This window comes from Suillus clintonianus (assembly GCF_016758775.1).
Source record: "Suillus clintonianus strain FC179 chromosome Unknown DEU56scaffold_45, whole genome shotgun sequence".
Taxonomy (NCBI): domain Eukaryota; kingdom Fungi; phylum Basidiomycota; class Agaricomycetes; order Boletales; family Suillaceae; genus Suillus; species Suillus clintonianus.
Window position 1 is genome coordinate 139,461 of NW_024539269.1, and position 26,720 is coordinate 166,180.

At 49.0% G+C, this 26,720-nt stretch overlaps 7 protein-coding genes across 7 annotated transcripts; 5 read left to right on the plus strand and 2 right to left on the minus strand.

Annotated features, from left to right (window-relative positions):
• Positions 1 to 478: 478 nt before the first annotated feature.
• DEU56DRAFT_738519 (glycoside hydrolase family 3 protein) lies at positions 479 to 3,773 on the minus strand (the record flags this gene model as incomplete). The annotated part of the gene is made up of 13 exons (XM_041348665.1): positions 479 to 887; positions 950 to 999; positions 1,052 to 1,276; positions 1,338 to 1,763; positions 1,820 to 2,097; positions 2,156 to 2,447; positions 2,501 to 2,693; positions 2,756 to 2,857; positions 2,936 to 3,064; positions 3,134 to 3,240; positions 3,302 to 3,319; positions 3,378 to 3,556; positions 3,614 to 3,773. The coding sequence occupies 13 exons, from the start codon at positions 3,771 to 3,773 to the stop codon at positions 479 to 481; spliced, it is 2,568 nt and encodes an 855-aa protein (XP_041207447.1).
• Positions 3,774 to 5,308: 1,535 nt separating this feature from the next.
• On the plus strand, positions 5,309 to 5,836 carry DEU56DRAFT_738575 (uncharacterized protein; the record flags this gene model as incomplete). The annotated part of the gene is made up of 2 exons (XM_041348672.1): positions 5,309 to 5,540; positions 5,628 to 5,836. The coding sequence occupies 2 exons, from the start codon at positions 5,309 to 5,311 to the stop codon at positions 5,834 to 5,836; spliced, it is 441 nt and encodes a 146-aa protein (XP_041207448.1).
• A 227-nt stretch (positions 5,837 to 6,063) lies between these two features.
• Positions 6,064 to 7,486, minus strand: DEU56DRAFT_809441 (het-c2 protein). Its single transcript, XM_041353473.1, has 7 exons — positions 7,428 to 7,486; positions 7,290 to 7,374; positions 7,161 to 7,240; positions 6,812 to 7,102; positions 6,297 to 6,757; positions 6,133 to 6,235; positions 6,064 to 6,080 (listed from the first exon to the last, which is right to left on the minus strand). Exons 1-5 carry the CDS (start codon positions 7,452 to 7,454, stop codon positions 6,563 to 6,565), a joined length of 678 nt encoding a protein of 225 aa, XP_041207449.1. The 5' UTR covers positions 7,455 to 7,486; the 3' UTR covers positions 6,064 to 6,080; positions 6,133 to 6,235; positions 6,297 to 6,562.
• Positions 7,487 to 7,862: 376 nt separating this feature from the next.
• On the plus strand, positions 7,863 to 9,084 carry DEU56DRAFT_409007 (uncharacterized protein). The gene is made up of 6 exons (XM_041346082.1): positions 7,863 to 8,216; positions 8,269 to 8,338; positions 8,411 to 8,632; positions 8,745 to 8,830; positions 8,883 to 8,972; positions 9,025 to 9,084. The coding sequence occupies exons 1-4, from the start codon at positions 7,918 to 7,920 to the stop codon at positions 8,778 to 8,780; spliced, it is 627 nt and encodes a 208-aa protein (XP_041207450.1). The 5' UTR covers positions 7,863 to 7,917; the 3' UTR covers positions 8,781 to 8,830; positions 8,883 to 8,972; positions 9,025 to 9,084.
• A 540-nt stretch (positions 9,085 to 9,624) lies between these two features.
• On the plus strand, positions 9,625 to 10,271 carry DEU56DRAFT_809446 (uncharacterized protein). The gene is made up of 2 exons (XM_041353474.1): positions 9,625 to 10,061; positions 10,116 to 10,271. The coding sequence occupies exon 1, from the start codon at positions 9,665 to 9,667 to the stop codon at positions 9,941 to 9,943; it is 279 nt and encodes a 92-aa protein (XP_041207451.1). The 5' UTR covers positions 9,625 to 9,664; the 3' UTR covers positions 9,944 to 10,061; positions 10,116 to 10,271.
• A 1,699-nt stretch (positions 10,272 to 11,970) lies between these two features.
• DEU56DRAFT_981384 (kinase-like domain-containing protein) lies at positions 11,971 to 13,237 on the plus strand (the record flags this gene model as incomplete). The annotated part of the gene is made up of 7 exons (XM_041359835.1): positions 11,971 to 12,123; positions 12,174 to 12,239; positions 12,295 to 12,477; positions 12,528 to 12,558; positions 12,610 to 12,647; positions 12,706 to 12,921; positions 12,970 to 13,237. The coding sequence occupies 7 exons, from the start codon at positions 11,971 to 11,973 to the stop codon at positions 13,186 to 13,188; spliced, it is 906 nt and encodes a 301-aa protein (XP_041207452.1). The 3' UTR covers positions 13,189 to 13,237.
• Positions 13,238 to 23,289: 10,052 nt separating this feature from the next.
• Positions 23,290 to 26,604, plus strand: DEU56DRAFT_409115 (uncharacterized protein). The gene is made up of 5 exons (XM_041346083.1): positions 23,290 to 23,562; positions 23,621 to 23,771; positions 23,826 to 23,965; positions 24,013 to 24,110; positions 24,164 to 26,604. The coding sequence occupies exons 1-5, from the start codon at positions 23,523 to 23,525 to the stop codon at positions 26,540 to 26,542; spliced, it is 2,808 nt and encodes a 935-aa protein (XP_041207453.1). The 5' UTR covers positions 23,290 to 23,522; the 3' UTR covers positions 26,543 to 26,604.
• The last annotated feature ends 116 nt before the right edge of the window (positions 26,605 to 26,720 follow it).

The window sequence follows — 26,720 nt, forward strand, 5'->3', positions numbered from 1 at the left end:
ATCTGCACGAGGGCAAAGGTGAAGGCGAGAAGGCGACTGACGTCAAACTTGAGCGAGAAGTTCCATGGTTTTTCTGGTGTCACTCGTGAGTTCCCTGTTCATTCTACTCCTGCACCTTGTCGAAGGTTTGTATGTCTGCACAATATTGTGTAAATGAATTACTCGCAACGGGAGATCGAAATCAGTGTTTACAAATGCGAGGATGGATAGAAATTACAGTGGTGGAAGTTGCGTTGAAAAGGTCCTCAAGATCTGTTGTGCGTCGTGCTGGCCACCATCAAATATTTACAACTGGCTATCTGCCAGGATGACTCACAGCCTTGTTGATCCAGAGTCCATCTCCTCCAGTATTCAACATTATGATCTCGGAGCCGGTACTCACATTCACTAGAGCGCGTATCACTATACAAATGAACATATCGCGTTGACTCTGATTGTTTAAAATTACACTGGGAAATTCATCTGCATCACCACAAGCCTACAAGCCGTTCCACTCAAACCCTTTCTTAACCACAAAGCTGCCGACCAATGGGAGTTCATCACAGCTGCCCCCCACCTTGACACCATAAACACCCTTCTCCACCACCCACCTCGCAATCCTCTCCTCCCAGAACGAAACAGCATACTTGTCCAGCGTAAGCGTCACCTTCTCGCTCTGCCCCGGTTGGAGGTCTTTGGCTTTGCGGAAGGCGCGTAGGAGCAACGGCGGGTGGGTCACGTCAGATGTGGTGGGCATCGAGACGTACAATTGCACGACTTCGGAACCTGTGAGCTTGCCGGTGTTGGTAACGGTGACGGTGGCGTTCAGGCTCAATTCGCCATTCGAGAGAACAGCATCGGAGAGTTTTAAGTCAGAGTAAGAGAAGGTTGTGTATGAGAGACCGTGACTGTTGAGGCGAAGTCAATTAATATGTTACTTTCCGTTCAATTGAGACAGAGAACCGCTCACCCGAACGAGAATTGTGGTTTGATGCCTCTATGATGGAAGTGCTTGTAACCCTGCCACAGAACTTGAGCGCGAAATAACATTCTTTATTTGAACAGAACTCACCACGAACAGATCCTCGCCGTAACGGAGGGCACCATTCTCAGAAAGGAAGTGCCCGTGTGCAGAAATATCTTCCAATCTCTTGGGGAACGTCAAGGATAACTTGCCCGACGGATTTTTCTTGCCGAACAGAACGTCCGCGATCGCATCGCCCGTCGCGTTACCCAGGTACCACGAATGAAGCATAGCAGGAACCGAATCTGCCCACGGAAGCGTTATTGAAGAACCCTAGTAAAAATGCGCATTCAGTTCATCTGGGTCCAACATCCCCCGTCTCAATCGTACTCACGGATTGGGTCACGACAACAGTGTTGGGGTTCACCGCTAACACCTTCTCGATCAGCTCATCCGTGCGTCCAGGCAGAGCCAATGTCTTCCGATCATACCCCTCGGTCTCCCAATCCGCATTCAGGCCGACAATAGCGATAACCACATCAGCCTTCTTCGCGATCTCCACAGCCTCAGCCATCTTCACGTCCTCATCGATCACCTCTGCACCACCGAGACGAACACCGGGGTTGCTGTCCATCACCGTCTCGTCTTCATCACCATCTGCTGGTGCGCGGACGTTACAGAACTCGACGAGGATGTGATGCTTGACGCCGGCCTTGAGTGGCACGCGGCCCTTTTCTTCCATGGAACCACTGCTAAAGAATGATTGGCCACGGCGCTGGCGTGTCCAGTTGTCAATGACGAGATTACCGTCCACGAAGAGCTACGAACATCAATATTCAGTTAAGATGAAAGAAAAGTAGATATATACTAGCGCACCTTGGCTCTTCCAGCAACAGTCAAGCCGAACTCGAACACACAGTCGTGTTCGCGGGGCTTCAGCTCACCCTCGAGTTTCATCGTCCAACGTCTCGTGATGCCCTTGGGCGCCGACGTGCTGATGAATATTCTCGTCTCGTCAACCAGACGCGTCAAGTAGGGCGTGTTGATTGCAGTCATGCTCTCGTCGTCTCGATGTGCGTACCACGTTCCAGTCCATCCTCGCTCGCCCGATGGTGTGAAGAGCTCGTAGTCGAGAATGGGCATCTCCATGTAGGCTGACAAGATATAAATGATGAACATAACCCTTCTCATGGAAATGATGAACCCACGTACTACTAGCGCCTTCGCTATAAAGCACCTCCACGCCCTGAGGAAGCGCAGCGGTAACTCCATCATACGGGGTCACAAAGTACGATGGTTTGAGTGCGGCCGATCCTCCTCCAGAAAGTACGATGGCCTTTGCATTCCCCCCGACAATAGCAATTTTTTTGATCTTGTTGGGGTTCAGAGGGAGGATGGCGTTGGTATTTTTTAGCAACACGATAGATTCAGCTGCAATTTTGCGCATGAGAGCTGTGTCATCAGCACTTTCGACGGTACGTTCGAGACCATCTCCATCGAGGATCTACGAGTGTCTATCATCAATAAAAAGCACGCGATGGAACAAAAAGCACGTACCTCTGGTGCTTCCTGAGCGACGCGCTTGGCAAGCTCGACAACTTTGCGCGCACGCTCCTTCACTGTCCTCACTGTCAATTTCCTCGAGCCAATAGACCTGTTCATGAGATCAAGCGTGCGCCATTTGTTGGTGCCTGGCATCTCGAGGTCGAGGCCAGCATTGATACTCAAGTCTATGCTGTAAATACCGAACCTAATTCGCCATATACAACATGAACCACTTTTGAATGTCATGCGTGTAAATTAGGGACGTACCAATCAGACATGACGAGCCCCTCAAAGCCCCACTCGCCGCGCAGGATGTCCTGCAAGAGATGCTTGTTCTCAGACGCGTGGGTGCCATTGACACGGTTGTACCTGAAATATGAACGCGAGATCAGTGTCAGCCAAAACACGTCGAGGTCCTTCTCCTGTGAAATGAAAATGCGAACGTACGAAGTCATGAAACACCACGGCTTGGCATACTTCTGGGCAAGCATGAAAGGCATGAGGTAGATCTCGCGAAGCGCGCGTTCGCTGAGGATCGAGTCGTATGCCATACGATCGTCTTCTTTGTCATTGCACCTGTATTAGTTCCGAGTCAGCATGGACGGAATTTCGTGATTGGAGTCAGATGATTGTAGCTATACATACACGAAATGCTTGATTGAAGTTCCAATGCCGCCTTTCTGAACGCCTTTGACGTACGCGGCGGCAATGAGGCCAGATAAGAGTGGGTCCTCTGAGAAACTCTCGAAGGCCTGAACAATGACGCGCAAAATTAGATCGGATCCGAGCTGTCATTCTGGTCATCTGACTTACACGGCCACCTAGAGGGTTCTGCAGTCGGTTCGCGAGTCATGAACGGGTGCGCATGAAAGATTGGAAAGAGACATACGCGTTGGATGTTACATGTCGGGGCAAGAATAACAGGCGCGGCTCTAAGCTTCGCCTCGCCTGCGAGCAATTTCAGCCCGACTTCCTCGATCAGTTCCGTATCCCAGGTCGCTCCAAGCGCGGTGGCTGAAGGCAGGCACTTTGCCGGTGTACTCATGAAGAAGTGGTTGCCTCTGATACCTGCATATATGCGTCTGAGTTCTCGCGTTTTTGAATCGCGCATCGAATCTGACATACCGTTAGGGCCATCGCTGACTTTAACAGCAGGTATCCCAAGATGGGCTATCTCGTGGGTGTGCCAGAAGCCAACACCGGCGGTGAGGAGAATAGCCTCGTCCGTTGTGAGCTTCTCGACGATATCATCCACGTCTGCGTTTGCGAAATCTGACCACGGCATGGCAGGTTTTGAGTCAAAGTGAGATCTAGACTGTGACAACGTTCTGATAGCTTTGCTTCTCACAAGTCTGTGAGTGCGATAAGGGCGAGAGGTAGGAATGAGCACTACTTGTCTCCCTCCCCCCACTCTCATATATACTGTCCATAACTTATCAAGCCTGCACGTGACATATCCGAGGTTTCTCCGAGTCCGAGAATTCGCCGCGTCATTTATGGATTTGGTGGAGCAAGTCTGGTGCAGCAGAGAAAACTGCGAAGCAGGATGTTGGTTTAATACCATTGATATTGCTTCTAGGAAGGCATCGATGTCAGCAGCGGTTTTTGGGGAATCGTTCTGCATAGGATATGCAATTGATATTTCAATATGAGAGTCCTTGTGGGCTGTCTGGATAGGTTGACGGAAGGTGCCATGATGCTGGAGGCGAAGACCGCGAGAGATGGGGGATGCGACGGCCGCTCTCGTGTCAATGTAGGAATTGGTATTCCAAAGATGTTAATGATGTGGGGCACATGATCCGGACCGCTTTCACTTGAGGGTTTGCACACTAGACTTCTTGATAGAAGATAAGTACGAGGAGACAGTAGTGGTAACACGTGCTGAGGGCAGCACATCCATGTGGTCAATGGTAGTTGCTTGTTGGAGAATTAATATGAGCAAGATCCTGGCGGATGAAATTGAGATAACGATGCATGTGGCACTTACCGCATGACTTCGAGAGGCAAGGACACCAGCAAGTATTGGAGTTGCATGACAAAGTTGAATGGAGAGTTGATTGGAATTTGGGTTGATTTCTTGACCACGTGACACCACGACGCGTCCAGTTACTCTTCAAAAACAATATGTACAAACTATATCACAAACGCCCATGGTTTCATCACCCGTTGGCGCTGCCAACATGCTACGTGTACCAGTGGTACAACCTAAATCATCCTCGCATTCACACAGTGAACCCCCTTCTCCGACAAACTTCTTGCAGTCATCCTCCTCTGGCGGTCTCACAAAGCCATATCGCCAACCTTCAGCATCACGCGGGACTCCATTAATGAACGCCCGTGCACTCTCAGGACCCGCCGTCCCCACAAAATCGCGCCCTGAAAAACGTTCGAGACCATCAAACCCCCTTCCAATCACCGACACCAATCAAACTCCCCGCGCCCGCCCAGTGCGAACACCGACGCCGCCTCCACAAAAGGTATGTCTGCCCGCCAGCCTCATACGACCCCAAGAAGCAACCCGCTCACTCACCCTCCACCAGCCAACAATTGCTATTCTCCCCCCCACCCCTCCCCAAATCCCTCCACACATTAAACGCCCTTCCACCCGCCGTATTCTCAGGCAACTTCGACCTCTATGGCATGTACCTCCCCTTCCTCGTCAAAGCCTACCTCCCGCCAGGCAGCACATCTCCCGACTACGCCGCAGTCTACGACACAATCCTCGCCTACCAGTCCAAGCACGACTACACCGCTCGGTGCTTCCTCTCGCTCAGCTCTGACACGGGTAGAGCAGAAAGCGTATCTGTGTTCGATCCCATGATGGAGCGCCCTTTTGATGTGCTGCTTTGCAATTTGAAACATCACCCAGAACTTACTTTCACCTCGAGTGAACGTGCTTCTTTCCTCGCCCCTGACCATAGCCCTGTATCGCCGGGTGTCATCGGACAAGCAGGCCTCCCTCCTCAATGCGGAGTCAAGAATGCGAAGGGGATATGGAAGATGAAGCGCGTGTGGGTCGGGGAGGGTGAGGGTGAGGAGGGAGAGAGCGAGGGTGGTGGCGATGGGACAGCAGTTGATCGCGTAGGCGCGGCGGCAGATTCACCAATGAAACCGAATGCAGGAAAAAAGACGAGCAAAGCTGTGAAAAAGGAACTTTTCGAAGGCTACTTCTCTTTCAGCATCAGCTACGACCAGATGTACAGAAAAGCAGGTCATGGGAGCGGATCGACGTGTCGGTTTGCGTTTTGGGGTGTTAGAGCGATGAAGGATAATACGGGAAAGGAGATCGGGATAGGCCCAGGGAAGGGGATTGGAGCGGGAATGAGGAAAGGGTCGGGGTGGGGATGAAGAGGACTGGACATTTAGAGTTTTGTATGTATACCCCGTGCCTTGGTTTGTCTTCCAGCCTCCAACTCGGTTGCAAATAGTGTAACAAAATATCCCTGTGCATAGATCAATATTGATACTTCTGGCGTGTCATCCCATCATACATACCTCATCGCAGCACAAAGTGCTCCTGATTATTGAAACATGGCAGCTAGTGGCTAGTTCTCCGTCATCTCGTGCGATGCCTGGTCACATTATACCTATTCTACAGCGATGATGAGCCTGCGGAAGAGAAATCCTAGATGCACTGGAAATACGTCAATTATGCCCTCCCCAGTCGTGAGGCACGATGTAGTTTCTGTGTTTGGTCTGTAGTCTGCATGGTACGAACGAAGGTGATCACTATCAGTTAGCACGTTCCTGTCGAATTTAGTTGCTTTAGACGTGTTGGTTTCATGGTTTATGATTGACTTTAACGCACCTCAGACTCAATCCTCGATCCAGTGAGCTAACAAGCATGTCTCATTTACATGTGTGATTTGTTTCGTGGGACGGTAGGACACTAAGTGAGCGGAGCATGGCACCTTTCCCAACAGTGATCTCCATTATTGATAACACATCAAGCTTCAAGTCCGTGTATAACTTGCAAAAAGTCCATTTCAAAACAAATGACGCACGCCGCTGATGATTTATGCATACAATGCATAATGCGCGGGGCAGTTATTCCCGATATGCTGATCTATAAGTTCATGCAGATTTGTATATCTCTCCATGCTTCCCCTTTGTGTAGAACGCGTCCATCCTTGAGATAATGGTATCCAGGCCAGTGACCCAAGCGTTAAGTGCCTTGTCAAGTGTCTCCTGCGAACATGGCTCTCCGCCTGGGTTGGCTGCGAGCTTCTCGTAAAAGTTCTTGCGGGGCGGACAATATCCGATAGCAGTCTACGCGCAACGTTGTAATCGAACAATGGATTGTGAGAGAAATGATCGACGAACGTTGAACATCAAGCCTGCCGCTTTCATGATAGCTCCTTGTATGCTGAAGATTGAAGCCCCACGGTGAATAGGCCCGAGAGTGATATCATAACCCTTCGTGAAGGAGACTTTAAGTTCCTCTGATGGGTTTTTCTGTGCGTGCTGAAGGGATTTGCCCGTGAACGCGAGGGACCGAAGAAGCCACATGAGGCCCTCTGTTGCGCTTCCTACTTTGTTGCTATTCTCGTTGGCCACCAGCTGCTCCAGTGTTGCCGACTGCGAGGGAAATGCATCGTACCGATCACGAACTTTCTGGTAAAGGAGTTAGATGAGCGCTTGATCAGTGATCACATGCATCGAGACGCCCCACCTTGACGTTACCCTGGATGTCGCTGATGACAGGGGAGAAAGACTTTGCGCCAACGGAGCTCATAAGGCTAGTGAGTTCCTCTGTGCATTATCGATCAGACGATGCAGTGAATGGCGTAGTGATACGCACTAAGCATGCGAACGACACCATCATCAGCTTCGAGAAATGCAACAGTATTGACACCATCGTCGGTGATGGGGACATCGGCGAACGACTATAAAATGACCTCATCAGGTGAACCATCTAAAACGTGCATCTTGAGCTTACCTTGACTGTTTCAAGGAAGGGTGCCATGGTGGACGATTGGGATCAAGTCGCTAACCCTAACCCCACGTCCCAATGTTGGCATGTCAATATTGCGGATGCGTGTCATGTGTAATTAGTTACTACACACTGTACGCATATAGATCAACACCGTGTCATACGACAAGTCTTGTGCGAGTCTCTAGAGTCTCCACGCCCGTCGACTGCCAGTGGAAATTTGAGTAAGCAGAAGGTACTAACACAGCATGGAATTGATGATTTAGGACAGCGCCCCTAAACAAACAACAAACAAGGAGTCTGAATCGGAGCCTGTACTATTGGAAAGAACCAGTATACAGGCTGTACTCCACACGGCTGCAGCGCTGATACATGACGTTCGAGTGTCTTACATTGCACAGCCTCAATAACTTGCTGTATTCTATAAATTGTCGCCCATCAAAGATATGCACCATCTACATTTGCGCACACCCTACCTTCGCATATCTTTCGCACCATGCAGTCAACAACAACGCCAGAAAATCCTGCCCCGCCTAAATCGTACAATTTCAGCCTAGATAATATGAAAAACACAAAAATATTCAATAACCAACCGGCTTCTCCGCTGTATTCGGTGGTCACCGACGTAAAGTCGGACAAGCACACTGATATCTTTGACCTTCGTGGCAATCGCCTTTTGGCTCGGATCGACAGGAGAGATATCCTGCCAGACACCATCACATTTCCCTATAGAAATGGGGGCTATTCAATATACCTCAGTAAATGGCTGCAGAAAAGCAAGCTTGAGAATGGACAGTACGTGAACTGGTATAGGTGAGCGCAGTCCAGTGGCTGACGTGTACCACAGTCATATCCACGCCATTGAGACTGCACTTGGAACTTACGTTTGGAAGTCAGACGCCGAATACCGACTTGCTGTAAGTCAACACGCGATACATTGCCTTTGTGCCACTTTCTGACGTTTACTCTCGCGATTTGCGTTCTGTCAGTTATATCGGAAGGGCGACATGTCCAAACCCGTCGTGCACCTCCAACAAGGAACGCGAACCCAAAACTTCGCAGTAATCATGCAGGGAGAAGCGGAGCTCATTCGCGACGACGTTATCGTGTCCTTCTTGATGCTCGAACAACGACTGAGGATATCTGAAAAGAACATCGACGGTTTACTATCCACTGGTACCAATATTGTCAGTGCCACTGGTACCAATCTTGTAAGTGCTACTGGTGCCAATATTGTGAGTGCCACTGATACCAATATTGTGAGTGTCAACGCCTCACCCACCCTCTCTCTTACTGACAATGTCTGCTGCTAGGCACCAAAAGACGGACTCGAACAGAAGGCATCTCAAGGCAATTTAGCAATAGAGCGAACCCCCCGCTCTTCACTAAGTGACAAGTCGTTTTTGGAAGTACGTGGAGTGTTTGTGAACCTGCTCAGTGGTTATAGCATTAACGTTGCAGGCTGATGCTACGCGATGTCACAACGAGTCCGGGGGTCATGTCGATGAACTCCCGCCTGGGTTTTTTGATAGCATGGAGGCCGAAGTTCACGTGCGCCATCATTTTTGTTATCTAGTTTTTGCCCTGATCGTTGTCCTCTCAGCCCTCCCAAACAGGTGCTTCCCACCCTCATTCTTATGCAAGTGCACTCCTCGCTCGTCTTTCCTCGCTCGTCTACCGCTTTCGACACGACAACGATGAAGCGACCGAACTTCCACAACCCCCGATGCATTCGAGGTTACATCTACATGTGCTCCTCGCTCGCCTGTCCTCACTCATTCACCGTTCTCCACCTGAAAATAATGAAAATGATGCAGCAGGCGAACTTCAGCAACCCTCTACGCCTTCGCGATTAGATCCACATGCGCTCCTCGCTCGACTGTCCTCACTACGTCCCCGCTCTCGACCCAACACCGAAGAAGAAACCGAAACTCATCCCACAACACATTCGGGTTCACGTCCAGATGGACTCATCAGCCGTCTGTCCTCACTCTTCCGCTCTCAAGCACACACCAACGAAGACATCGAACTCCCGCAACGCCCATGGCGTCCTCATGTTGTCGATGTGGCTCCAATGCGGGACAGGGAGGTATGTCTTTTTCCGGTGTGTCAATTTATGGTGTCTAATGACATCCATGCAGGTATTGTTCGTTGCTCAGCGGTCGCCACCAGATCGTCCACACACTCAGTCTAATGGTAATACCATACCAGGTGCAAGACCTGCGTATTCACTTCCCGTCCGAATGTTGGCCCATCTCGTGCTTTTTCTCTGCTGTGCGTCTCCTCAACACGATGGCAATGCACAACCAACACAACATCAGCAACAAAGTCAATCGCAGACCCAGGCGCCGTCACTGCAGACTCAGCCAGCTGCCGCCTCGACGTCCACGACACCTACTGCTCCTGATACTCATGCTACCGCGCCAGGTGCAGCAACCGCGCAGCCACAGCCCCTTGCATTGCGGGTTCGTTTCGTTATTTTTCTCTGTTGTGCATCTCCCCCGAATGCAGATAGACATTGATGCTGCAGCATATGGACACCTATTTCATATGTGGGTCTGGTTCTTTTCTGTAACAACCGTTATCTCTTTGTTCGCGTTGAGACTGCGTATTTGATTGCCATAACCTCCTCAATCTCGGGTTGGTTGTAACACTATGGCATGAAGCCTCGATTCTAATTTCAACTATCGCTAGAAACACGTCCTGGCTGCAAATCATGGTGCTGTATATCCCGTGCACCAATCATTCCGTTGCATCTATTCCTTGGGTACCCGATCGCAAGTATGTACATCCTTGCACTAGATCGTTCCCCCCACACTGCACACACGCGCCCTCCCAATATCATTTCCTACAGACTATGTAGTTTTAACGCACTATGCTGATCTCGCGGCGATTTCCCGCCATACAATTTTCCCCGAGTGCATGAGCGCTGGCATGATGTCAGTGCTGGGGTATGGTCATGTCTGGACCGAATCCCGACGTCACTCCAAGGAGCGGAACTATGTTTTCATGATGTAATTGCATCCATATGATCAATTCTTGACGGACCTGTGGACGATGAAAAAACTGTAGCTGTCGTCAGAAAGAGACCAACGTTTTCCCTTCTTCCATTAGACTGCGTTCGTATAGTTTCTACTGCAACCTACCTTAAAGATCGGGATCGAATTTTACATACACTCACTGACAAGTCTCGCACCTCAAATTCCGTCGATTCGGTGCGCAAAACACATCGCCACACAGTACCACATGCTCCTCCTTCTTGCGGAAATGGATCCTTTCGAGTAATCGGGTTGGGGAGGTTGGGCAGTTGATAGAAACTTCAAAAAACGGAGAAGTTTATTGAGTTGGACACGCTTCGAGTACGCGACTCACCCCATTATTGTGAAAAGAGCTTGAGACACGGTCAACCACAGGTCTTGCAGTTTAAACGAATTTAAAGCTATGAGATCAGCTCCGAGTCATCATTGATGGAGATTCTGGAGAGTATCAGGAAAGCGAACCTATCCGCTAAAGTCACCAAACCGATTCACTAATGATAGGCACACTGTGTTCCTGTTTTCTTCTTCGATTACAGCCACTTGCAGAACACTAGGCTGGAGCCAAAAAAATACATACATTCGGCAACATGTCGGACCACGAAGTTTCAACTTCCCGACGGTCAATCTTGTCAGTTCCTTGAGCCCCACCGAGAGCCTCATACACCATGTATCCTGATTTGAAATAGAAATTTAAACACCGCTGTGTATGTAGTTTTTTCATTGTGGCCTAGTGTTCTGCAAATGGCTGTAATAAGTGTATCTGTTGGTTTTGTTTTGTTATGTTGCTGTTAACTATTGTGCCAGGTTGCTCACGATTGTTCTTAGGTACTAAACGTGTCAAGTTGACCCAACTCAGATGTTTATTATCCGCCGTAGAACGTGACACCAGGCTGTCCAAGAGGCCCCCGTGACCGTCCCACAGTAGTGATGGACCGACAAAATCCAAAACGAATTCGGCCAAAGTTTGAACACCACTTCCATTCGGCATCGAAGTCCGGTAGATAAATATTTGTTTCTGTATATGCATGTAGGTCCGAGCTAACGATGTTCCCTTTGAAACTTCGACTGTGGCTAAACGCCCATGACAAAGTTGCTGTGTTGGTTCTCGAGCGTTTCTGCATCACATGTCATCAAATTTTTCCCAATAACAGGTATGTGGTGAAATGACCTGTCAACTTGCTGACCGTGCTGAACGGCGTGACATTTTTGGCGACTCGAACAAGTGATGTTACCCTCAACTGTGGTCATCAGATGATCTATTAATGCTGTGGTCGAAACCATATACACGGAACTTTGTCAACTAGGCTTGTTAGGGCCACTAGTTGGGGTTGCATGTTATGTATAGCATTCCACGTCGAACATCTATAGCTTGTGTCATACTCGTCTGTGGTACGTGCTTATCAGCTATCTGTTATTTGTCATCCAGGGAGAGCGCTCTTGTATTTATACCCCAGTTGCATTGGTCATTAGACGTATCACTGGGACCCACGCTCTCATCGAAAACGAAAACAATGGCATCACTCCAAGTTGATTTCAAGACTCCACTCAAGGAGATCCCAGTGACAGAACTCAAGAAAACTCAGGATTCTGCTGATTACGCCGGTGGTTTTGGTGACGTCTGGAAATGTACCTGGTACACTTCTTCCAAGGAACCCCCACTCACAGTGAGCCCAACTCCAAGGATGCGTGCACGCATATCGATGTTTATTTCTAGGTTGCAATCAAGGCGGTGAGGGTCACTGACAGGAGTCAAACAGAACTGTTAGCAAAGACTGCCCGGGTAAGGTCTCACATTACAGCATATCAATATTGCTTACAGAATTTATGGCTGACAGGGTATACGGCGCGAGGCCTACGTCTGGGCTAACTTGAAAGACGACCACATCCTCTCGCTTCACGGAATCACATCTGGTTTCGGAGTCTTACCAGCGTTCATTTCGTCATGGATGACAAAAGGATCCCTCGATAACTACCTGAAACAGAAACCCACTCTATTGATATCCCGGAAGCTAGACATGGTAAGCGCTTGTTTTTGAAAAACTAGCTGAATCTCAAGCAAAGGCATCAGTCTCACCAGATAGCATCCGGTCTCAAGTATCGTGCGTGGTTTCTATTTTCCATGCAATACTCAGGTTGAAATATCCCCTTAGTGCATGGAAAGGGCATTGTCCATGGCGATTTGACACCGGTATGTTTATTATATTTTGCGGAACTGTGCTTGAGAGATGACAATATCATGAATTCAGACCAACGTACTCATTAATAGCGACGACAAGCTTTGCCTCGCAGACTTCGGTCTCTCAATGGTCCTTGCAGAGTCGGGAAACCCCACATTCAACTCCTGCCACGCAGGTAACGTGCGGTGGATGGCCCCCGAAATGTTTGCTATACCCGAGCCAGGGAAGCTAACAAAGCCAACAAAGCCCGCAGACGTGTATTCGTACGGCTGTATCATGCTTCAGGTATGTTGTTTAGTTCATTGAGATCGGTGCATGTTTGACACTTCGAAGCTACTTTGTGAGAAAGAACCTTACTTCGAGCTGGTGCATGTGTACCACGTGATGGCGGCGAAATGGAAAGGCACAGAGCCCTTCTGCCAGCTCACCGGAGTTGACGACGGCCGTGAACAGTATTCGCTGAGATGTGTGTCTGCCGATTTAAATGCTCGACCTAGAGTCCAGGAAATCGTGGCATTTATAAAGGCCGAGCTGAAGAACTTGGATATATAGCTGGTATGAATTACTTACAAGTCCTTGTCGATTCGCGATACAACAAGCACAGCTCAATTATTAAGCTGCTCAACACGCACTATTTAGTACTTGGCCACGCTGAGTGAGCCTGAGCCCTGGTGTCAAATCACGATAAAACCAAGCCGGATAATTTGAAGGCGGTTTGGAACAATTCCCCGGCTCGAGAGCATCCATCTCCATGTTACTCATCCAGACCGTGACGATATTTTGCGCGCCACGGCAACTCCCAGCGATTTGCAAAGCTTAGCATTGTGCATATCTCCCTGCACAGGTTATCACCTAAGCAAGACGCCTGTACGTACAGCTTGCAAAACAGCGTATCTAGAAGATCTGTTCATTACCTACACCATCACCAACGTCCCGTCCCCAATCGTCGTTGCGCTGCACAAAAGAACAAGTCAAGGATGCCAGCGAAAAACTCGTCAGGACCTGTTTCTCCGCTGAAGCGCTCGGAGATCCTGCCAGCTTATGGTGCACAGCACCGCCAGGACGCACTTTGGGAAGGTGAGCGAGCACGTTACGAAACACATTGACCAACTCAACATCAGGCAGGAGGGAATAAGGCGCTCCCTCCTATGTGGACAGAGCGTAAGTATGGGGGGCTTGATCCGTTATATGGCGAAGGCACATTCAATATATCTGCAATGCATACTAGACCGTTACCAGGAGTGCGACTAGGTGAGCGACGAAAGAGCGATGAGAGCGAGGAACTCAGGATCGAGCATAGATAACCCCGGGCAGCTCCTTCCTGGATGTGAATGGCACATCGCACCGCATGGTCGGTCCTACTTCGTCAACCACAACACTCGGACCACATCGTGGAAGAAGCCAACGCCAGAACGAACAGCAGGGAGTTTTATGCCAGAGTGCATCATCAAAACTGACAACCGGTACAACAACCGCCTTGCCTCAGTTGCCTGCTTAGGCAGTGGCAATATAATGAGTGCATCGGACGATGGTTCGATTCACCAGTGGACAAGAGCTGGAAAACCAGTAGGAATGCTTGCGGATCACGGTGGCGGAATGGCAACAGCGATGGCCGTGTCTGTGGATGAAACAATGATCGTATGTGGAAGTTCAGATCGCAAAGTACGGTTGTGGAATATAAAAAAGGGGAGTGTGGTCGGTAACCCGTGGGAGGGGAATAATGATGCATGTGTGGCGTGCCTTGATTGGTCTCCGAATGAGGTGGAGGTAGCAGGTGGATTTCCCGACGGGACTATACGACGATGGAACCCGGCCACTGGCAGACAAATTGCACCATCGATATCGATAAAGATTGGTGATACACATGTGTGGACAGTCAAATACTCTCCACAAGGTGACAAATTCGCGAGCGGCGGTGATGACGCAATCCGGGTGTGGTCAAAGGGCGGCGAGCTGCTGATCGAGATAAACGGACCTGACAGCTGGGCGAGATCGTTATGTTAGTCCAAGGATGGCGCACACATTTTCTCTGCCTCGTATGATATCATCCTAAAATGGCAATCGATCGACGGGAAAAAACTGGTCGTTTTTCAGGGTCATACCCACGCTGTTACATCCATTTGTCTGTCTCCTGATGGATGCCATCTTGTTTAGGGCATGACATGGGTCGACCCGGGTGATACCCGCACCCAACCCACGGGTAACAGAACACTCAGAGGGCTGCCTAGTCCTTCGATTCGTCTACGAGGGTGGCTATTGTGGCTATTGTGAGAAATTATTCATCGACATACACGAGTCAACGTGACACTGATTTCTCCCTCTTTATAACGTTGTCTGCACACGTAGATAAGCGTAGGCTGTGTCGATGACACTGATACATCCGACACGGAGTCGGTGCGCTTGAGCTATGGGATGGATGAAAGAATTAGTGCGTTTTGGTAGATGGAGGACTCACCGTACTCGACGTTGGCAGGGTCTAGGATTTAACTAGGTGCCATGTTCAATTTTGCAATTTCAGACTTCGAATACGGTTTAGAACGCGGACTGCCCGAACCTCGATTTTGTTCGACTGCACCTCGATCGTTGCCTCTCAAATTTTGATGTGTGGCTACACATTCCTCTGCAAATCAACGCAAGTGTGAGTCAGGAATAGTTGAAAGACCACAGTTGATTCTCGATATTTTAATGCTTTCTCAGCGGCAAAGAATTCGACCCAAACGATTTTTGTTTCCTCGGAAACAACAGGTTGCTCGTCGTCGACTACGACTCAAATTTGAATCTCTATTTAATCGAGAATATATCCCAGACCCCACAGTTGCTGGCGTGCTTTCCAATGCCCATCTCATTGGAGTACACAAGCCTCCATCTGCTGAATGGTAATGCCAGGTATAGCTCACAACCACAGACGCAAATCCAACAAACGATGTACATCTTAGACCCTAAACATCGGCTACTGTGCATGATTACATTCGTGGGACGGAAAGTCTTCATCATTTCCATCAGGATATTCCTCAATCTTGACGGAATGGCAGGAGCGAACTTGGAGCCAATACCATGAATGCGCTGGGGCCCTTCAAATATTCGAACTTTCGAGTCCACTTGGAATGCCAAAGTTCACCTTTGTTGGAGTCGAGTTTTTCACGCTAGATTCGGGTCTCCGTTATAGATTGCATATGATGGACATCAGCCCGCTAGTTGTGACGAACAGGCGGTTCCAACGTTCAGGTTATGAAGCTGCATTCATATGGGGCAGGTTAATGTAGCAAAGCAACGATAAACGGACAGTACACGCACCTCTGCAGAAATAAGACACTCGCAATTCTCAAGACTATCAATCTCCAGTAAAATGTTGCAGCTCGTATCCCACTCCATCGAAAGTGAGAAGAAAACGAGGGTACAGTAATGGCAGTCGCGTATCTTCCTGATGAGTCGGCGGGCCCGCAAGACAAGGCACTTCATCTGTGGGATTTAGGATACGTTCAAAATGATGGGAGAAAATGGGTACTTCGTCACTCCAATAGTGTGTGCTCCCAGTACTGTCTGGGAACGCGGAGAATGAACTTGTATTCTTCATGTTGGATGGTCTTGATGAAGCGGTAGTCGCATGAAAAGTAGTCGAGCAGAGAATGGTTTTCGTTCATATTGGAGTGTGTCGTGCACTCATAAACCTTCCTGCATACCTGACACTTGAGATCTTGAGAGCTTCAGTACTTTCAGCTTTGTCTCGACTCTCAACTGTCGTCGTTTTGCTTCGGCTCGGATCGACACTTCGCTTCGCTTTAGGGTCACGTGACTCATTTTAGGATGCATTGTGCAAGCAAAACACGAACGAAAACCGCACTCAGCTAATGCCGAACAATACACGGCCCGAACCCCCCTCTCCCAACTGGCAAAACTCGTGTGTACCATACACCGGCGAAATTGATTAGAACGCACATAGCACATTTTGTGGCTCCGTCTTCGCGAATTCGAATCTTCAGGAAGCAATCATTTGGGCTAGTGTTCGCGAACTCTCCCCATTATCTCCAGCTTAACGAGTTGTTAAGTAAGCACCAGTCACTTGGTAGACATCACCGTTTTCATCGATTAATAAGTGTATCTTTTTTGTTATGTTTCTGTTAACTATTGTGCCAGGTTGCTCCGGATCGTTCTCAGGTAACGTGCCAAGTTGATCCAACTCAGATGTCTCTCATCTGCAGTTGAACGGGCCATCCAAGAGGTCCCCGTCCCATAGTGATGGACCGAAAAAATCTAAAACGAATACGACCAAAGTTCGGTAGATGTTTATTCCTGTGTATGCATGTAAGTCCAAGCTAACGATGTACCCTTTGAAACTTCGATTGTGGCTTAACGTGTATGATAAAGTTGCTATGCTGGTTCTCGAGCGTTTCTACATCACACGTCATCAAGGTTTTCCCAAAAGCAGATATGTGGTTAAATGACCTGTCGACACGCTGACCGTGCAGAACAGCGTGATGTTGTTGGCGACTTGAACATGGACAACGTTATCATCAACTGTGGTTGAAATCATATACACGGAATGTTGTCAACTAGGTGCCATATTCGTCCATGGTACGTTCTTGTCAGCTGTCTGTTATTTGTCATCTAAGGAGACCGCTCTTATATTTATATCCCAGTTGTATTGGTCATTAGACTTATCACTGGGACCCACACTCTCATCGAAATCGAAATCGATGGCATCACACCAAGTTGATTTCAAGACTCCACTCGAGGAGAACCCATTGGCAGAACTCGAGAAAACTCAGGATTCTGCTTATTACACCGGTGGTTTTGGTGACATCTGGAAATGCACCTGGAAAGGCACAGAGCCCTTCTGCCAGCTCACCGGAGTTGACGACGACCTTGAACAGTATTCGCTAATATGTGTGTCCACCGATTTAAATGCTCGACCTAGAGTCCAGGAAATCGTGGCGTGTATAAAGGCCGAGCTGAAGAACTTGGATATATAGCTGGTATTAATTACTTACAAGTCCTTGTCGATTCACGATACAACAAGTACAGTTCAATTATCAAGCTGCTCAACACGCACTAGGATTTTGTACTTGGCCACGCTGAGTGAGCCTGAGCCCTGGTAGCAAATCACGATAAAACTAAGCCAGATGATTTGAAGGCGGTGACTAGAATGAGTAGTCAGTGTGAGCATATATGGTGCGAACAAGGTACACTACAGAATTCAAACGCATGCCGCACCCTCTACCACTCTTCGTCTACTGTGACGCTGTCCGATGTGAGTGATGATGCGGCTGATGGTGTGAATGGGCTGCATTGATCGTGGATTTTGGTGTTCTGGAGATTTGCTGGAGATGCGTATAGATATTACCGTGATCATTCTGTGTCGGATCATTGCAGGGAAACATGATTCACTGAATATACAGAAAAGAACATCAGTTGAATCATGTGTGAGGGACGGTAGAGTGCGGACGAGCGATTAATCTATTTTAAAACTGACGCCTAGCCAAGCTTAGCATCGTGTATATCTCCCGGGGCCCTGCACAAATTATCACCTAAGCAAGGCGCCTGTAAGTAAAGCTTGCAAAACATCGTATCTAGAAGTTCTGTTCATTACCTACACCATCATCAACGTCCCGTCCCCAACTGCACAAAAGAACAAGTCAAGCATGGCAGCGAAACGGAGAGAAGTAGACCAAGGGAAGCTGTCAAACACGTCAGGACCTGTTTCTCCGCTGAAGCGCTCGGAGATCCTGCCAGCTTATGGTGCACAGCACCGCCAGGACGCACTTTGGGAAGGTGAGCGAGCACGCTACAAAACCCATTGACCGACTCAACATCAGACAGGAGGGAATAAGGCGCTCCCTCCTATGTGGACAGAGCATAAGTATGAGGGGCTTGATTCATCATATAGCGAAGGCATATTCAAGATGTCTGCAATGCATAGACCGTTGCCAGGAGTGCGACTAGGTGAGCGACGAAAGTGGGATAAGAGCGAGGAACTCAGGATCGAGCATAGATTACCCCGGGGAGCTCCTTCCTGGATGTGAATGGCACATCGCACCGCACGGTCGGTCCTACTTCGTCAACCACAACACTCGGACCACATCGTGGAAGAAGCCAACGCCAGAACGAACAGCAGGGAGTTTTATGCCAGAGTGCATAATTAAATCTGACAACCAGTACCACAACCACATTGCCTGCTTGGGCACCAGTGGCAATATAATGAGTACGTGGGACGATGGTTCGATTCACCAGTGGACAAGAGATGGAAAGCCAGTAGGAAAGCCTTGCGATGGTGATGGATACATCATAACCGCAATGGCCGTGTCTGTGGATGAAACAATGATCGTATGTGGAAGCTATGATGGCAAAGTACGGTTGTGGAATATAAAGGAGGGGAGTGTGGTCGGTAACCCGTGGGACAGGAATAACGACGGATTTGTGATGTGCTTTGATTGGTCTCCGAATGGGGTGGAGGTAGCAGGTGGATTGGAGGACGGGACTATACGACGATGGAACCCGGCCACTGGCAGACAAATTGCACAACCAATAACGACTGGTCATGAACATTTGTGGATAGTCAAATACTCTCCACAAGGCGACAAAATCGCGTGCGGTTTTGGCTATGACCCAATCCGGGTGTGGTCAAAGGTCGGCGAGCTGCTGATCGAGATAAAGGGACACAGTTTGGTGCTATCGTTATGTTGGTCCAAGGATGGCGCATACATCTTTTCTGCCGGTGCCTCTAATGAAAACACCATCCGAAAATGGCAATCGATCGACGGGAAAGAACTCGTCGGTTTTCAGGGTCATACCAACAACATTACATCCATTTTTCTGTCTCCCGATGGATGTCATCTTGTTAGCGCATCAAAGGACTACTCAGTTCGCATTTGGGATCTCAAAACCAATCAGCAACTTGGATACCCACTCTGGCACGACGATCATGTCTTGACTGCTGCCATGTCCTCTGATGGACAATACTTCGCCAGTGCTATCAATGAACCCAATTCAACAATATACTATCTATGGAGTCTGGAAGCAGCACTCGAGCGTGCTCGTGGGGTTGATGTACGTCTGTACATTGCTTTCCTCAAGCTCTTTTCTAAGTAGTCTGGTTTCTCGGTCAGGGCAATGCAGAGCCCAACGCGAAGCTCAAGGCAACATACCTGTCTTCTCTTTCATACCTCATCTGACTTCTTTACCTGCAGGGACTTGCAGCTCGACCTAGAGACGTGAATTATTTAATTGCTAATAACCTGATTCTTCGCTCATCTATCTCATCAGATTTCTCTCGCACCTAGACACCAAAGCAAGAATAGAGGCTTAGCAAGATATGTGAGTCCAGTGCGATCATTCCTGAGCTCTTTCTATCCTGACACCTGTTCAGGGCAATGACTTCTTCAGCGAAGACACCAACCGCATGTCTCGTCGCTCAGCAGAAACATCATCTCCGCCTGGTCTGCGCAAATTCTTCGGCTTCCCGCGCTCCGGCACTCGACCTGCAAATGCGCCACAACAGTTGATTCAGCTTCAGCCCCGGCGATCCAATTTCAGCTCATTTCCTGTGAAAATTTCTCGGCGTCCCATCGATGTTGCTCCTTGCCGTGATGAAGACGTAAGTTGCTGGTCATACCACAGTTCTCCCTTATGCGATTCACATCATTTTGCAGAGATATGGCATTGTCCCCGAGTCCGACGCAGAAGCCGCCGCAGCTATGCAACGTACGAGCAGCAATAATGTTGATAGCTCAACGCAGGAAGGACAAATTGCAGCCGGGCGACCACCACAAACTGCTCAGGGGCAAAATTCTGCTTCTGAATCAGCAGAACCATATCTGTTTGGATGCTGTGGATTTTATCTTGTTCGTCGTCGACACGCATCGCACTAGTCCTTCGATTCGTCTACGAGGGTGGCTATGGTGGCTATTGTGAGCAATTATTCATTGACGCGCATGAGCCAACGTGACACTGATTTCTCCCTCTTTATAATGTTGTCTGCACACATAGATAAGCGCAGGCTGTGTCGATGATACTGACACACCCGACAAACAGGAGTGTTGAGAAGTCGGTACGCTTGAGCTATGGGATGGAGGAAAGGATTAATGCGTTGGTGGATGAAGGACTCACCATACCAGACGCCGGCAGGATCTAGAACATTAGGTGCCATGTTCAATTTTGCAATTTCAGAAGGTGTTGAGCGTACGCACATATAGCGCTATATAATTTTATTTGAACCGCAAGTCGTAAGTTATGAATCTGACTCACGACTAGTTTTTGAGCAAGTCAGGAACTTCTATCAGTCAGCCACCCGTCAGTAATTGTTCCTTCGCTATACTGAGCTTGAGGCTGCTCGAGGTTGTCGATGTTTACTAGTAGAGCAGTCTATCAACCAGTGATGTCCACCTTGTTTAGCTATGATGTATGGCGCTCCAAACCGACTTGAAGTCATATCGGACAGAGTACTAGTGTTCAATTCTTTCGAGTTTACAAGATAGCAAGTTACATAGCTGTGGCGTATGGGTATGGTCCATTTGCTCCATCAGCTCATGGACCAGGCGATCAATTGTTAGAGCGGGTCTATCAGCTAGTTACGCGGAACAGTCAAACTACTTCTTATGGTTACTTCTGCGAACAAGGAATTGGTGGATGAGAGATAAGTGTGAGGCTGTAGGTAAATACAGCCTTCAAGGCGGGCCCATGCGAGGTTGATGAGAGCCGCTGCATGGTCAACGATGGACTCCAGCATTCTGTCAGCAAACGCCAACAGCACAGAAGCTGATGTCACTCACATCAAGCAGCGAAACGTCCTGATTGTCACAAGAATGTACAACAGTGGCTTTCAGCGTGAGGAAAGGGCGAACAACACGAACGGAGAAGGAGAGATCTACGAGATGTTAGTAGATGTGCATGGTTACTTGCTAAAAGGTTCATCTCCGTGATCGAGTAGGTCATCCCACGAAGTGTCAAGTCTTCCGATGAGTTCTCAATTGCCCAACATTCGATCGAGCTCAAAGGATGCTTTGATGTCCAGTGATAATGCAAGTGACGCATCTAGTGATCTATAAACAGAAAATTAGTCGTCGAATCGCGTACGAGAATCTCCATGGACTTGAGATAAGAGGATTGAGCCACGCTACAAATTCGTCGGAAGATCAGACTCTGATGGCTGATTTCCAACGTCTTGCCGAGTCGACATTGATGGATACGTAGATGCCTGCGGCAATGCGCTCGGAAGGGGACTTGAAGAATTTTTACGCCGATAACTGTAGATAGAGCGTGATCACGAAACAGATACGAAGGTGATATGGAGTGACTCACCTTGAGGTTTGATATATCGGCCTTCTAAGCTATCGGGCATAGTGGTGCGATGAAGTAAGATCGAGGATAGTGGTGGGGTGAATTGACGGTAGGAGAAGACGAGGTGGGGATATGGGGAGTGTGGATCAAGTTTAAGTGAGAGGGAGTGGAGAAGTGGGTGAGGCCTTGAGGGTTCGAACGTTCAGGTCGTGCAGCTGCACGTGTATTTTCTGCGTGTTTATAGAAATGAGGCAGGTTAATGTAGTGAAGCAGCAATAAACGGACAGTACACGCACCTCTGCAGAAATAAGACACTCGCAATCCTCAAGACCATCAATCTACATTGAAATGTTGCAGCTCGATCCAAGTATCCCACTCGATCGAAAATGAGAAGATCACGAGGGCACAGTAATGGCAGTCGCGCATTTCTCCGATGTCGGCGGGCTCGCAAGACAAGACACTTCAAATTTGTGGGACTTGAGGATACGTTCAAGATGATTGGAGAAAATGGATGCTTCATCCCCCCAATAGTGTGTGCTCCCAGTACTGCCTGAGAACGCGGAGAATGAGTTTGTATTCTTCATGTTGGATGGTCTTGATGAAGCGGTAGTCGCGTGAAAAGTAGAAGAACGAGCTGCCTGGTGCGTGGTATTTCAATTTGTAGGTCATATATCGCAGATCTGGGAGTTCGTTCCCAATGCTCGGAGGATGTGAGTTTTGGATATGGATCAGATGGTCCGGGTACGACATGAAATCTTGTTGAACCGATGGGTTCGTTTGATATTTGGAGTCTGGACTCGTAGAGTCCAGGATGAAGAGATTACCGGAATGCATGGCAGTGGCTGTGCCATTCTTTTTCTTTCTCTCCTTGACATCCGTGCAAAGCAAATGATATAGAAATGGACCGGGCGACCCCTACTGGTAGTTTTGCTCAGGCAAACACGCCTACTCCCGAATTCAACGATAAACGTACTGCCCATATTTTGTCAAGATTTATTTCCTGTGCTAATTGTTGCTTCTGCCAGTGTCTGCCGCGTGTAGCTATATCATCTGAATCTGACCCATACTCTCGCAAGCTTCCCCTGGTGCTTCCATAATGCTCTCGATCATCCTTACCCCATCGCACTGTCAGTTCAATCGTACTCATATCATCATTGGGCTTTTTCTGTGTGCATCGTTTTCACGGGGGCGGTTTATATTGTTTGCATTACATTGCGACTTAAACTCGATTCTACATTCAAGTTTTGCCTTAGTGTGCTAAATAAATCGCGCCACCTAGTCCAGCAGTAGCCCTTGGCGTGTAGCTACGCTGATGCGTATCACTTTGGCATCTCCACTTCTCTATCACAGGTTCTCCCGCTAAACCTAGGCAGCCATCTTTTGGTGCCAGCGCTTAGCCTAATCGTACCAGCGTCTATCTTGCTGAACAGCCCTCGACAACATGATCCAAATACACGCGCAGCATCACATGAACCCCAAACCTCTTCTCCTCCCCCTCTCAGCCAAAATCCATCCACGGTCTCCATATCCATACCCCCATCTTTTCCTACCACTCGTTCTACCCAGCACTAAGCCCATCCTTGATCCTCATCGTTTTGTTTGATCGCAACATCATGTCCGGTAGCGTAGAGGGCCAATCTATCAGGCTTGAAGGTAGGTCACTCCATATCACCTTCGTATCTCTTTTGCGATTCTCACGCTCTATCTACAGTTATCGGTGGACATAATCTCCAAGTCCCTTCTACGCGCATGCCCGCAGGCATTTACGTATCCATTATTGTTGACTCGAGGAGACGCTGGAAATCAGCCGTCAGAGTCTTATCATCTGACGAATCTGTAGCGTGGGGAGGTACCGTTACTCTGTAAAGTCCCTCAAAACTTCCGGACGCGATTCGAGATTGATCTTCTGTTTACAGATCATCCTATGAGTCAGCTGCATTATCAGTGGAGATCAGAGCCTCCTACGAGGTCGGTCGAATGCTAGGCAATGGGGAACTCATCGGACAAATTGAAACATCGTGGGATGAGCTGCTCGATCATGGAAATGAGCCATTCGGTGAGTATCCTACTGTTCGTTCATGTGTATCTACTCACATCCCGCAGAATTATCCTTCCCACCTGTTCGTGGTGTCAATCCTTCGCTCAAGCTAAAGATTGTTGTCGTACACACTCGTGATAATCAGGACGGCGCACTGTTTGATGTGAGGATGCTGGCCTCTGCGGTTAGCGTTTGCTGACGGAATGTCAACTGTAGTCCCTCACAGACTGTGAGATTGCTCGAGATACAGATGCAGGCCACGCACGATATGCCGAATACATGTCCAGCAGGACGGCCTCTCACCTGAAAGATGCTGTCCAGAACTTTCAGTTGGTTCTGGATCGCAGTCCTGTAGACCATCCTGACCACGCAGCGGCTCTCACCAACCTCGCGTGGGCCCGTCTTGAAGGCTATATTCAAAATGATGTTCAAGACATTGATACAACAACTTCCTCCCTCCGCGAAGCCCTTGCATTGCGTCCGCAGGGTCATGCCGATCACGCATTATCTCTCTATAACCTCATTTTGGCGTTGATCTGGTGCTACCGCAAGGAGCCCACCCTCGTCTACATTCACGAATCTGTGGAACTGTGCTGCAAGCTACTGCCCTTCTGTCCAGAGGGCACCTACCTTCGTAGCATGGGCGCAGACAGTGCAATTGATTATGTGATGAGTGAATGCGACGAACTTCCAATCGATTCATCTGACGAAGGCATCCACATTCGGCGAGTCATGCTCAAACTCTATCCTCTGGGCCATCGACACCGTCCACAAGCACTCTACAATCTTTCATGGGTTCTCAGCAGACGCTTTGAACAACACGGCAGCATTGATGACATAGACGAGAGCATACAACTTGATCGTGAAGCTGTTTCTCTATCCCCCGAGGGACATTCTGGCCGTGATACCTACTTGACTAACTTGGCCGCCTCACTGGAGTCCCGCTTTTATCACCATGGCAAATATCATGACCTTGATGAGGCCATCTCTTGGCGCGAGGCAGTGCTGTGCCTGCACCTTGTTGGGCACGAAGCTCGTGATTCTTCATTGGACAACCTAGGGAGCGCCCTCCGCGCCCGTTTCAACATACGCAGAGACATTGATGACATCAACCAAGCTGTCGGCCTCCATCGCGAGGCACTGACGTTGCGCCCACCTGGGCATCCACGTCGTGACACTACATTTAACAACCTTGCCATCGCACTCCAAGTCAGATATGGCAAATTGTACGTCATCGAAGATCTTAACGAGGCCATTGATCTGCATCGTGAACTACTTCGGATAGGACTGCTTGACGATCCAAAGCGCCCTAGAAATCTTTGCAATTTGAGCTCGGCTCTCTGCTCTCGTTTCAGGCTAACCGGGAAGAATGAAAATGTCGAGGTGGCCATTTGGCTCTGCCAAGAGTCGTTGGAGGCCATACCTTCACTGCACCCGGAACGGTATTTCGGCTACATGTGTGTGAGGGATGCCTACATGTCTCGTTATGAGATAGAGCACAACCCCGTCGATTTGTCGATCGCTGTAGAGAACTCCAGACTCGCATCACGACACCCCACTTGTGGATTTCCAATCCGCATCATGGAAGCATATAAATGGACTTTTGCAGCCGAGAAACATGATCATGGATCCGCGCTGGAGGCTTACTCGACCTTTTTCGAGCTTCTGGAAGCTCATTTGGCAACACGGTCATCAACCACTTCGCGGCGCGAAGCTTCCTCTGCCTTCGATTATGCCAGATCATTACCTGTAGATGCAGCATCGTGTGCTATTCGCCATGACAATCTCCGACATGCAGTCGAACTGGTGGAGCAGGGCCGTGGCCAACAGTGGTCGTTGGCCTCTCGACTCAAGACTCCAGTTGAAGACCTCGAATCGGGACATCCGCATCTAGCCCACAGATTTTCTGAACTGAGCAAGCGCGTTTCCAATGCTGCTCAGGGTTCTGCAACCATTGCCGACAGAGCTGCGGCTGAAGTAGCGGAAACAAAGTACAGGAAAATCACGGCGGAATGGGAAGCTGTGGTAGCTGAGATACGCAATCTTCAAGATTTCTCGCGGTTCCTGCTCCCACCTTCGTATGAAGACTTGCAAGCGGCAGCGCGCCATGGCCCGATCATCATTCTCATTGCCAGCAAATATTCATGCAACGCCATCATTGTCCCGACGTCAGGAGAGCCCCACCATATTCCCTTGTCTGTCACCCTCGCAGATCTGGAGAATCTCAAGGGTCGCTTCGCCAGGGCGATACAGCAAGCATCTAAGATGGGCCTAACGGAGTCGAGGACGGACCTAATTGTCCTCTCGCGGATAGTATGGGACGAGATCATTCTACCCATTGTTAACGTACTCGAGCATGTCCTCAGATTACAGCACGGGTCTCGAATCTGGCTGTGCCCGACTGCAGCTTTCACATCTATTCCTCTCCACGCAGCTCACCCCTTTCAAACGAAGGCAGATCGCTCAAAAGCTTCTTTGTCACCTACCAAGTGGCACCCCGAAGTAGGACCCCGGATCAAAAAACTCAACAACACGCCCGACGGCGTCAACGGCGTCAACGTCGAACAAACCAAACCCATTATCAACCCCGAATAGAACGCATATATACATATACTAGTCTAACCCAAGAAAACACCTAGAAAACAACACAAAAAACGAAAAACCCAACTACAAAATGTCAACAACAGGTCAAGACGACACCGCACCCACGCGGTCCAGTCAACGCAACAAAGAGAACATGTTACTTAGACCAACTAACAGATCACTTCCCACC

Coding starts and splice junctions, on each gene's coding strand:
- DEU56DRAFT_409007 (XM_041346082.1), top strand. CDS start 7,918: ATGCAGTCAACAACAACGCCAGAAAATCCTGCCCCGCCTAAATCGTAC. Junction 8,217..8,268: donor AGCAAGCTTGAGAATGGACA/GTACGTGAACTG, acceptor CGTGTACCACAG/TCATATCCACGCCATTGAGA. Junction 8,633..8,744: donor GTGCCACTGGTACCAATCTT/GTAAGTGCTACT, acceptor AGGCACCAAAAG/ACGGACTCGAACAGAAGGCA.
- DEU56DRAFT_809441 (XM_041353473.1), bottom strand. CDS start 7,454: ATGGCACCCTTCCTTGAAACAGTCAAG. Junction 7,103..7,160: donor ACATCCAGGGTAACGTCAAG/GTGGGGCGTCTC, acceptor CTCCTTTACCAG/AAAGTTCGTGATCGGTACGA. Junction 6,758..6,811: donor CGGCAGGCTTGATGTTCAAC/GTTCGTCGATCA, acceptor CGTTGCGCGTAG/ACTGCTATCGGATATTGTCC.
- DEU56DRAFT_809446 (XM_041353474.1), top strand. CDS start 9,665: ATGTTGGCCCATCTCGTGCTTTTTCTCTGCTGTGCGTCTCCTCAACAC.
- DEU56DRAFT_409115 (XM_041346083.1), top strand. CDS start 23,523: ATGTCCGGTAGCGTAGAGGGCCAATCTATCAGGCTTGAAG. Junction 23,772..23,825: donor TGGGGAGGTACCGTTACTCT/GTAAAGTCCCTC, acceptor TTCTGTTTACAG/ATCATCCTATGAGTCAGCTG. Junction 23,966..24,012: donor TCATGGAAATGAGCCATTCG/GTGAGTATCCTA, acceptor CACATCCCGCAG/AATTATCCTTCCCACCTGTT.